The 12,680-nt window shown below is 41.8% G+C and overlaps 1 protein-coding gene across 2 annotated transcripts in view; it reads right to left on the bottom strand.

The window, feature by feature from the left end:
• The window catches only part of DEPDC1B (DEP domain containing 1B), a 66,183-nt gene that overhangs the window by 33,485 nt on the left and 20,018 nt on the right, over positions 1-12,680 (bottom strand). For both annotated transcript variants that reach the window (XM_079760908.1, XM_079760907.1), the window contains exon 3: positions 2,259-2,394. In XM_079760908.1, the coding sequence (XP_079617034.1) occupies positions 2,259-2,394 (136 nt within the window). The remainder of the gene's footprint in view (positions 1-2,258; positions 2,395-12,680) is intronic.

Below are 12,680 nucleotides of genomic sequence, written 5' to 3'. Positions count from 1 at the left end.
AGAAAAACTAATACACAACAAAAATGTTAATATTAGTTCTCTCTGGATGATATTATGAGTATTTTTTCTTTTGTCTCTGCCTGTAAACAATTCTTTTAAATACATTACTAAGTACCTGTGTGAACTCACTTGATTCTCAAAACAACCCTACCCAAGAGGGGTATTATCATCCCAGTTCCACCCAAAAGAACACTGAGACAGAAACACAATGAATTAAACAGACACAAGCTCAAATAGGTAGTAAATGGAGGAGCCAAGATTCAAGAGCCCACACTTACTTTCCACATTATACTGCCACCCTCAGCAAACACAAGAAATAAATTTATGTATTTCATTTTATTTGATATAATGGCTAGGCAAGGGAGAAAATAGGACAAAACAAAAACCAACAAGCAAAGTGGAGGCAAAAACAGAGAGGGAAAGTAAGAAATAAAAAAAATGAATAAGCTCAAGTTCTTCAAGATGATGAACTATTTCTCTATTGATTACCGCCATCATTCTAACACCTATATCAAGGGAAACAGATCCTGCTCTGCCATTCCTTCTTTGGACAATTCTCAAGAAGCAGCAGTCTAGGCTTTAGTGGAATTCTAACAAGCAGGGAGCTTTCCAACGTCTACCACTCCATTTAAGGGGGAAGTATGAGAAAAGGCAAGACAATAGTTATCAAAACAAATGTAGATTCAGATGACCAGAAAAATGATACACTGGGGGCAGGGAGGTGGATGAATCGAGACACTGGTATACCACTTCGGGGATCCTGAAAGATTTGAAACTGAACAGAAGACAGAAGTCACTGTCATTGGTGCATTAAAGTATGCAATGAGCAGTTGGTTTTCCTAGAGGTAATTCCAGGAATATTTTGACTTTGAAGAACCAAATAGAACAGAAAAGGGAAGTTATTATTGATGGCATAAACACACATTAATTTAATATGGGATTCTATCTCTTGTTGAATAATAATTCTACGGATGGGGTCATATTAGATATTTAAATGTGAATGTGCAAAAATAATATACCTTATCTCACAGAACTTATATTTTAATTTTCTCTAGGATAGGGACTAGCAAGCAGACCTTAATTAAGTGTTCCTTATTAGGAATTAAATAGTCCTCAAATACCCTTTGTGCTCACTCTTTCAGAATAGTTCCACTATGTTTTCTATTAATCTATATTTGTATTGTTATGCTTCAGTAGACTTTGAATCCTTTTAGAACAAAACTGTATCACATATTACTGTAACTGTAGAGCCTAGTACAATGCAAGACACACAGTAGACACTCAATAAATCTTTGTTGAGTGAATAAGTTAATGACTTCCAAACATGACTGCTCCCCTAAGTTCCAGCGCTATTATCTCCATCTGCCTATTAGACACTTCATTTAATACAACCCAACTTTATCATCAAACATATTTAAAACCAAATTCATCACTATCCCTGACATATCTGTAAGCCCTATAGAGTCCCCATTTCTGTCACCAGTGTTACTTTTTCTTGAATTATCTTTGATACAGCCTAAGCTGCTTAACTATACTCTCCAAACTGAGATAATACAACTTCTTCAGATATTTTTTCTTTTCATTACATTGCCAAAAAATGTTTACATCAAATCTTTGCAAACAAAAGCATGAATTGGACATCAAGTCATATAAGACTAGATTAATTAAACACATTGGTGTTACTATAATTCTTAAAAACTGCCATACAAAATTTGTCTCTGCGTTTTATTTTTTAAGCATTATTTCAATCTTGGTAGTCTTTAATGGGGATATTTTAAAGAAAAAGTAGGTCCCAAAAAAAGTTCATTGCATAATCAGCATAGGTTTTCTAAGATTAGCAGATTCTACCTTTTTTCATATTTTGTGTAGGGCTCATTCCACAATACTCCATGCCCCAACCTTCTCACTCTCAACTGGTGATAAAATTCAGGAGGAGGAGACAAAGAGGGAAAAGAACAAATTATAGAACTGAAAGGAAAAGAATAAAGGAGTTTTAACAAAAAACTTTTTGGTCTGAACATATGAAAACAGCTACCATATCTTCAGTCAAAATCTCAATGAGCAAGAGTGATAAAATGCAAAACTCAGTCTTTGTTATTGGTTTCTCAGCTATTGACACGTAAGGTATTGTTTTAAAATACTTTCAGACCAAAGTTCATAAGGAACTAACAGAGAGAACTGGACTAAGCCTGGTGGTTCACAGACTACTACTTATTCTTCCTGCTGCTAGCCATCAGTCTTTTAGTAATGGCACTTACCATCACAAGTGGCCTTACTGGGATGTTTTCTTGTGACACGCCTGGTGGGGAATCATTCCATTCTGGAAATTTAATAGCATCCTTTTGGTATGGGGGCCTCTTTGGATATGGTTTCAAGGGTGAGGAAGGAGGAAATCTAAAAGCCAAGAAGAAAACCATTATTATTATAGTCAGTGGAAGACAACACAGATATTTTAACAATAGTCACTTCTTGTATCCTTGAGAATTTATATAACAGCAAACTTCATATACTAAATGAGTTCATACTTAATCAAATCATTATACGTGGCTAACTATAACCAACAATATTTTTAAAAAATATTCATTCAGGCCAGCTGGCGTGGCTCAGTGATTGAGCACCAACCAGTGACCCAGGAGGTCACAATTTGATGCCTGTTCAGGGCATATACCCAGGTTGTGGGCTAGGTCCCTAGTGTGGGGTGTGCAGGAGGCAGCTGATCAATGATTCTCATCATTGATGTTTCTATCTCTCCCTTCCTCTCTGAAATCAGTAAGAATATATTTTAAAAAATATATTCATTCAGCCCTGGCCAGTATGGCTCAGTTGGTTGAGCATCATCCCGCACACCAAAAGGTCACAGGGTCAATTCCCAGTCAGGGCAAATCCTCAAGTTGCACACTCAATCCACAGTCAGGGTATGTGTGGGAGGCAGCCAATTGATGTTTCTCACATTGATGTTTCCTCTCTAAAATAAATAAAAACTAATTAAAAAAATATCCACTCATCATGCCCATCAAATAACATTTCTGAAGAAAAACAGGAATCAAGCATATGAAACATTTTTAAATAAATAGAATTTATTCTCTTATTATTTGACTTTCATGATTAAATATGTTCTTAATGGGATGCCCAAGTAAGCCATTCCTTTCACCTAGCTCAAAATCCTTACTGCCTCATAACTCCAGCTGAAATTTGTAGATGATAAGCATACAAATAGAAATTGATAGATAAGTCCTTGGTAATACTTGCTAAGGAAGCATAATACTTGCTAAGGAAGCATATATAATAACAAAAATCATTTGATCTAATATTCATTTTTATAACTACTTCTAATAAAGATTAATCCTCCTGCCCTAAAATATCCAATACTTGACACTGAGATTGAAGCTTTGGTCTAGAAATTCATCTCCAAGGAGGTAAAAGCTGTCCAATGTCATTATTCTGACGTTCAATAACCCACTGTTCCTATCCCTCCTAGGTTTCAACAGCATTACTCCTGAACTAACTCATAGAAGCCTAAATACAATCTAACTCTCTATGAACTAGTCTAGACCATACCTGATAAAGAACAACAGAAATGTAATTAATACATAATTTACTTAAAGGCTCTTTTTCTGTTAGCTTGTTAGAAAACAACACATTGCATTGCACTGTATTGCATTGCATTGCATTGATGAACTAATGCAAGAACTCTAGTTGTTAATGTTGACATAGAAGTCAGTAGGCAATTAACTTTTTGTTTTAATCCTCACCTGAGGACATGATTAGAGAGAGGAAGGGGGGGGGGAGGAGCAAACACATACATTGATATGAGAAATATTGATTGGCTGCCTTCTCTTCCGGGAACCAAACCCACAACCCAGATATGTACCCTGACCGGGAACCAAACCGGCAAACTTTGGTGTACAAGACAACATTCAATCAACTGAGCAACTCCAGTCAGGTGGTAATTAACTTTTTAGTTTGACTTTTTACTTATTTAAGCCAAAATAAAGGCTTAAAATTTTGTTCATGATACCCATTGGAAAAATCAATCAAATAAATTATAAAGATCTTATTCCTAAGACAAATGCAGAAATGAATAATTTTTAAATGTCTATTGTTTATAAGGAAACTTTTATCGAGATGAAACAGAAGAATCACAAATAAAGAGTACTATGGAGAAACATTTCAAAAGCAGTCACAATAGACTTGGAAAATGATGACTGACCGAGAGAAGCTAAGTTTCATCTTCTCTGAAAAGAACATCCAATAACTACACTTTATTTGAAAGGTCAGTTTTGAGTCAGTAAGAAAATAATGAGGTCTGCAAATCATTAAATCAAATTAAAAATAAATAAACTGAAAGATAGCTTAAATTTTTGGTATTAAGTTACCAAGGCAGATATCTCCAAATGATTCCAAAATATTAATTAAATGGAACTCTAAAGCCAGTAAAAGTTACCCTAGTTCATAAGTAGAGCATGGCTTATAGAAATCCAGTCCTGTTTTGTTTTTTTTAGATGCCAACAATCACAACAAAAGTCCTATTTCCGGCCAAAGTATAGCATGTATGCATACATACACACTCACTCACATACACTTTCACATTTACATACTATACTTACTGCATATAATTCCAGCAACAATGTAAGGACAGCAACTACCCTAAGAGCATCCTGCCACAAAAAGCAAAACCCATATAGAGATGCCCTGAGGATGAAACCTCGTATAGAAAGGAGAGGCCAAAAAGCACAAAGGCACCATGTTTGTAAGCAGAGAAAGAAGCCATTTTCGAAGTGAATTTTCTAGCTCAACCAATGGCTTATAGGTAAAGGGCAAACTGCCAAATGAACCTCTTTTAAATTTTTGACCAAAAAAAAAAAAAAAAATGAGCAAAATAAAACACTTTAAGCCCTCACCGGTTTGGCTCAGTGGATAGAGCGTCAGCCTGCGGACTAAAGGGTCCCAGGTTCGATTCCGGTCAAGGGCATGTACCTTGGTTGCAGGCACATCCCCAGTAGGGGATGTGCAGGAGGCAGATGATCGATGTTTCTAACTCTCTATTCCTCTCCCTTTCTCTCTAATAAAGTATATTTTAAAAAATAAAACTCTTTAAGCCATCAAAATAACATCACAAGGAGACAGCATTTCACTTATCAAACTGGCAAAAATTTAAGTCAGTCAATATCAAATATTTTCTACTGGAATAAAAATTAGCATACTCAGTATGGAAAAGTTTGGAATTACCTAGTAAAGTTGAACATGCATACTGGTATATCCTCTAATATAATTCCACTCCAAGGTAATTCTGGGTATCCTAAAGAAACTTCCACATGTGCAAAAGGAAACAGGTTCATAAATGTTCGTGGGAGCATTGTTTATAAAGCAAAAAAACTGAAAGCAACCCAAATCACCACTAACAGAACAACAGATATATTGATATAACAAAATAGAACATAAATGAGAAAACCCAGGAACTATAATTAAATATATCAACATGGATGAATTTCAAAAATCATGAGAAATATAAGAACAAATCTGAGAAGCACATTCTTTAATATCTTTTATATAAAGTTCAAACAGTATATTTCAGAAACAAATCAATATACTGTTTAAGGATTTAAGTGTTAAAACACTAAAGAGAAGCGAGGGCATGATTAAGACAGAAATCAAGATATTGATGACCTCTGAGGAAAATATGCAAATTGTGGGTAAACAGATGTTCATTTTATCATTATTATATAAATTGTTCAGCTACAAGTTATACATTCTTATATGAAAGATCTATTTTTCAATAAAATTGAGAACATTAAAAAAGAACAGTGCTCCCTCTAGTGGGCTACATTTGTTTCTGCTTTACAAATTATAAATTTAATACTAACATGATCATGGATTCCAGAATTTCAAGTTCTTTAGAAATGATCTAGTACAGACTCCACATTTGTACACTGAGGCTAGAAAAGATACTGACACAGTTATCATCTAACAAAAAAACTCAGGTTTCCTACTGCCACCTCCATTGCCAAATATTGACTGCAAAAAATAATCTTATATAATAAAAGCCTAATATGCAAATTGTTCGACCGGGAATTCGACCGCTTGCTATGAAATGTGCTGACCAGCAGGGGGCAGTGCGGAACATTGCGGGCATTGGCAACACGGCTCTGGCAGAGAGCAGCAGTGGAGGCGCTGCCGGCCCCAATGGGCCCCCACAAGAGCAGGACTGCGGTGGGATGGTGGAGCAGGTGAGCAGGCAGTGCCAGGCCAAAGCAGGTGTGAGCGGGGGCCCAATTGCCCCGCCAATAGCCCCGCAGGCGGGATGGTGGAGTAGGTGAGGGGGCAGCGCCAGGCAACAGCGAAGTACCAGACGGGGCTGCGGGGCTGTGAGCCTAGGGGAGTGAGCTGGGGCCTGATCCCCGCAGGCCACCCCAAGGGACCCCACCTGTGCACGAATTTGTGCACTGGGCCTCTAGTAATAATAATAATTAGAAAATAATCTATACTACAACTAGTATCCTTTGATGAATTTACTTGAAACAAATTAGAATTCATTACCTAATCAACGAGGGCATCTAAACCACAAGAAAAACATTTATCCTATCTAATAATAGAGTAATATGCAAATTAGCCATCACTCCGCGACAAAAATGGCGGCCCCCATAGCCACAAGATGGCTGCCCCCAGTCACCTCAGAGCGGGGAAAGCAGGGCATGGCGGCTTCCGGATCGCAGCAGCCGGGAAGCCCCAGGCCCTGCAGACAGAGCGGGGAGAGCAGGGCATGGCGGCTTCCGGATCGCGGCAGCCGGGAAGCCCCAGGCCCTGCAGACAGAGCGGGGAGAGCAGGGCATGGCGGCTTCCCGATCGCAGCAGCCGGGAAGCCCCAGGCCCTGCAGACAGAGCGGGGAGAGCAGGGCATGGCGGCTTCCCGATCGCGGCAGCAGGGAAGCCCCAGGCCCTGCAGACAGAGCGGGGAGAGCAGGGCATGGCGGCTTCCCGATCGCGGCAGCCGGGAAGCCCCAGGCCCTGCAGACAGAGCGGGGAGAGCAGGGCATGGCGGCTTCCCGATCGCGGCAGCCGGGAAGCCCCAGGCCCTGCAGACAGAGCGGGGAGAGCAGGGCATGGCGGCTTCCCGATGGAGGCAGCCGGGAAGCCCCAGGCCCTGCAGACAGAGCGGGGAGAGCAGGGCATGGCGGCTTCCCGATGGAGGCAGCCGGGAAGCCCCAGGCCCTGCAGACAGAGCGGGGAGAGCAGGGCATGGCGGCTTCCCGATCGCGGCAGCCGGGAAGCCCCAGGCCCTGCAGACAGAGCGGGGAGAGCAGGGCATGGCGGCTTCCTGATGGCGGCCTCAGGCTCTGCAGACAGAGCCCCGAGAGGAGGGCATGGCGGCTTCCGGATCACGGCAGCCGGGAAGCCCCAGGCCCTGCAGACAGAGCAGGGAGAACAGGGCATGGCGGCTTCTTGATCGCGGCAGCCGGGAAGCCCCAGGCCCTGCAGACAGAGCAGGGAGAACAGGGCATGACAGATTCCTGATCGCTGCCTCAGGCCCTGCAGACAGAGCCCCGAGAGGAGGGCATGGCGGCTTCCTTAGCACTGCGGCAGAGGGGAAGCCCTAGGCCTGCAGACAGAGCCCATAGAGCAGGGCATGGTGGCTTTCTTAGAGCAGAGGTGGCAGGAACACCCCAGGTCCAGCAGACAGAGCCCAGAAAGCAGGGCTTGGGGGCTTCCTTAGCAAGATGACAGTGGGAACACCCCCAGGCCCTGCAGTCAGAGCCCGGACAACAGGGCATTGGGGCTTCCTTAGTGTGTCCGTGTTGGCGAAGCCCCCAGGCCTGGCAGACAGAGCACACTGCAGGGCATTGGGGCTTCCTTTGCATGGCGCATGGCAGCAGCAGGCAGAGAGTAGACAGCAGGGCATGGGGACTTCATCTCCATGGCTGCAGGGAAACCTCCAGGCCCTGCAGAGAGCAGAGAACCATGGGGAGTGGGCCTAAGCCATCAGTAGGACAACCCTGAGAGCTCCTGGATTGTAGAGGGTGCAGGTTGGGCTGAGGGACCTCCGTGCACGAATTTCGTGCACCGGGCCTCTAGTATTTTAATAAATATGACCGTTAAATGATAGAGGACACAATGTCTTAAACTCCTTACCATAATATATACTGAAATTATTCCATTAGCATCAGCAGAAATTTGCAGCATCTACAGCTTTTGTCAGCCTGAGCCTGCATCTTTGCCTTCAAAAGTAACCTAAGCCCTTGGTATAAAAAAGCTAGCTGGGCAGTGATTATTATAGGAGTTGACTACTCTGAGACTGACATTTCCCAGACACCCATGGGTTAGGCCCATGGTCGGCAAACTGTGGCTCGCAAGCCACATGCGGCTCTTTGGCCCCTTGAGTGTGGCTCTTCCACAAAATACCACGGCCTGGGCGAGTCTATTTTGAAGAAGTGTTGTTAGAAGAAGTTTAAGTTTAAAAAATTTGGCTCTCAAAAGAAATTTCAATCGTTGTACTGTTGATATTTGGCTCTGTTGACTAATGAGTTTGCCGACCACTGGGTTAGGCAAACCCATAGCAATTTGCTGGGTATCAAATGTACGCTGTACCCATTCACCATATTCTTCTAGCCCAGTAGTGCTATATAATAGTATGCCATTTAAATGCTGAAAACTGCTAATGATTACATTTTACAGTTTTGCTTAAAGGTATATCAGGAACATAGAGTGTTTGAGGGCAGAATGAGAGATGCCCTGGCTTATTTTGCTTTGTAGAGCGTCGGCCTGTGGACTGAAGGGTCTCAGGTTCGATTCTGGTCAAGGGCATGTACCTCTGTTGCAGGTACCCAACTGGGGCACGTGAGGAAGGCAATCAGTTGATGTGTCTTTCTCACATCGATGTTTCTCTCTCTCTGTCTCTCCCCCTCCTTTCCATTCTCTCTAAAAGAAAATCAATGGAAAAAATATCCTTGGGTGAAGATTAACAAAACAAAAAAAAGAAGGAGAAGAAGAATGAGAGGTAAGAAATAATTAGTTGTCAAACTAAGGAAACCTTTGAGCTCCCAGCTCAGAAATCATTCTTTATTCCTTATTCCAAGTGAATAAAGATTCCATTACAAGTAAAGGATCAAATGAGTATTTTTAAAGGGGGGAGAAATATGATTTACAGGGAAATAGCATTTACAATAGCACCAAAAACCATGAACTACTTAAATCTAAATCTAACAAAACTTGTGTAGAGTACTCAAAGCTACAAAACACTGCTGAGAAATTTAAAACCTAAATAAACTGAGAGATATACCACATTCATGATTTGGAAGACTCCATTTTGTTAATTTGTCAAATCTCTGCATACTGATTTACATATTCCACACAATTTCACTCAAATCTCAACAGAAATTTTTGTAGAAATAAGCAAGTTGATTCTAAATTTATATAAAAAGGCAAAAGAACTAGAACAGCCAAAACAATTTTGAAAAAGAACGAAGTTGGGGGACACACTACCAGATTTCAAGATTTATTATAAACCCCCTGTAATCAACAGTGTTGTACTGGAGACAAGCTGGAATATAGGACTCTATATGATGCTGTGCCTTATATACATATGAATAAATGGCCAAAAAACATGGGACAGAGCAGGAATAGCCTTACTCACCATCCCTCCCAGTGACCCATTCCCACAACTAGAGGTCCTGTCCCCTATAGAGTACTCGGACCAGGAAACATAATAGGGCACTTTGGTCTCCTTAAGCAGGGAGCAGCAGGCAAGAGGAGGAATCACTAACCCAGCAGCAGTAACTGATCCTGACCAGCAGAAAGAGGGCAGCTTCTCCGACCCATCAACACAAGAGCACCTGTGGCAGCTCTTGAATGGGCATGTGAAAAACACCAGCCGAAGAAGTGCATGGTTATCAAGGGTTCCTACTCTCAGAAATGAACTTCTGGGTCACACTACCAGTAAGCAAACCCAAACCTGCCAAGGTGATAGGTGAGGGTGGGGAAATGTACAATGGAGAGCGGAGAAGAAGATGAGCACCAGCTGTAGCCAGGAAACCAGCTGCAGCATTAGGGACTGTATTCTTCCTAGTATTCTCCACTTCCTAGACTTCGCCTCAGAAAGAGCCCCATGGACATGTGTGGAGAAGCAGCTCTGGGCAGCACAAGAAATGGACTGCACTGATCATGGAGGTGCACAGCCCATATCTCCCTTCAAGAACCCAACAGACACCAGTCTCTGGCTGCTATATCTGTCAGGCTTTTCCCAGGAAGCTTCCAGCACATAAGTGAGCAGTGGGGGTTCTGGAGCCGGACCAATCCTAACAGAAGATACAGGACTCCTCTAGCAGGCAGCCTCTGCCCAAGGACTCTCCATCAACCTGGCCTGACTTTCTCAGAACTGCACCCTGTGGTCTGAGGCTCTTCCCACCCAATTCCTTCCCTCTATATTTCACAGAAGTCAGGCCTGCATCACAAGCTGAAGGCTCACCCCAATTCCTGCTCCTTTTCCCTTTATCCTTTCCAGGTGGCCCAGAACCCAAGCATTAAATCACTTGCATTCCGTAGGTCCATTTTGGCATCTTCTTCTGTTCTCAGAGGGCCTGAACTAACAGAATCATCTAGTAATTTGTATTCATCTATGTGTGATGACTTCACTTCAAACAATGTAAGTGCCTACTACATATCAGATACCTCTAGGTAGCAGAGATACAAGAATTAATACCAGCCTGGCCAGCGTAGCTCAGTGGTTGAGTATTGACCTATGAACCAGGAGGTCACAGTTCGATTCCTGGTCATGGCATATGCCTGGGTTGTGGGGTCAATCCCCAGTGTGGGGCATGCAGGAAGCAGCCGATCAATGATTCTCATTACTGATTTTCTATCTCTCTCTCTCCCTCTCCTCTCTGGAATCAATAAAAATATATATATATTTTTAAATAATTTATACCAGTTCCTGCCCTCAAGAAACAGTCTAGTGCAGGAGTAAAAAACCATGACTTGCAGGCAAATCCCACCACTTGCTTTAATACGTTTTACTGGAACACAGTCATGCGGAACCCTTTACATGTGCTCTGGCTGCTGTCACCCTACAACAGAAGTCAGGCGGTTGTCTGACCCACAAACATTTACTATCTGGCCCTTCACAGAACAAGTTTTCTGTGCTCTTGTCTAATGAGACCATATACCAATCTAGACCGAAATGTTAACATCCTTACTCTGTAGATGAGGACACAGAGGTTCAGAGTGTAAGCAATTTGTCTAAGATCACATTGGTAGCAGTAACTCCAGAACTGGGATTCGAACCCAGGCCTGCCTCTCTCCAAACCCTGTACTTGTTATAGCCCTTCTATTACTGAGCTTGTGTTACACTTAACCATAGCTCACCTGATGTGGGAAATGACTGAGTCACTTTTACTCAGGAATAGAGGTGCGGTGATTATTGCTTAATTCCTTCCCAGTATAAAGGAAACTCTTCACTTACTAACCTTTGAACTTCTTTCTCAATAAATACGAGGCATTGTGCTGGGTGTGGGGGACACAGATAAAAACAAATTCTTTCACAACCTTACCTAACAACACTCCCTGCATAATAACAGGTAACATGTTGTTACATACTGTAACCTCACTTATGATGACATGATGACGGACTTTATAAGCAAGTCCCCTTACCTTGATCAACTTCTCTCCCTTCCTTGCCTGGCAAACACCTATTATTGCATCAATACTCAACCCAAGTGTCACCTCTGAAGCAAAATATTCTCTGACTTACTCAAGCAGAGTTGATTCCCCAGTCCTCAAATGGCATTGAATGCACCTCCTTATAATGGCATTTGTGACAATGAATTTTTATTTATCTGTCCTCTTATCTAAACTTTAACTCTGAAGATAGGATCATGCATCCAAGTGTTTAGTGGTGTGGCTGGCATAATTAGGCACTCCATAATACTTGAGAAAGGAAAAAGAGGCAGGAAGGGAGGAGGATGGGGAGAAGCAGCATATATGAGAACTAATTAACACTGACCCAAAAAACCCCGAAAGCTGTAAGAAAAGGCCATAACATAAATATTAATCAAGAAACTGGTGAAATGCCGACTGGACATCAATTGCATAAAAATGCTTAAATAGACTATGCTTTCTGATACTCATATAAAACATTTGTCTGCCCTCTCCCACTTCTACTCTGCAAGCTTATAAACTCCTCAAATCCAGAGTGGTATAGTCTCACCTTTAAAGGTCTTTTATAAATGTGGTCTTATAATCTGTACCTCAAGGCAAATTCCCACTCCTCTCAGAAAGTTAAGGTTTAGGGTTAACTAAGGAAAGAAAACTGATTGATACCTACATGATCTTTATTATTTTGTTTCAAGGTTAACAGTATTTGAGAAGTACTCCTGTTCAATCCACCTTCTCTTCACCTAAAATAGAAGCATTCAGTGAGCCATGCTCCTTTGATTTTTCTGACTTCCATTGCTCCATTTCCTATCAATGATAATAACCAGGCATCATGAATTCACAGGAAAGGAACCTAGGTAAGGATTAAAGAAAAAAGGATTTTTCAAGGGCAAGTTGGTGAAGACCAAGTGGATAAAACAAATATAAAGGGAAGGGATATAGACACCTGACAGAGAGAATGAAACACAAAAACTAAGACCACAAATGAAGGGCTAGGATAGAAAAATAAATCATGGATTTGAAATTTTTACAAATTA

This window comes from Cnephaeus nilssonii, assembly GCF_951640355.1.
Source record: "Cnephaeus nilssonii genome assembly, chromosome: 2".
NCBI classification, from domain to species: Eukaryota; Metazoa; Chordata; class Mammalia; order Chiroptera; family Vespertilionidae; genus Cnephaeus; species Cnephaeus nilssonii.
Note: the sequence above shows the minus strand (reverse complement) of the source record. Positions and strands in the feature narration are given on the sequence as shown.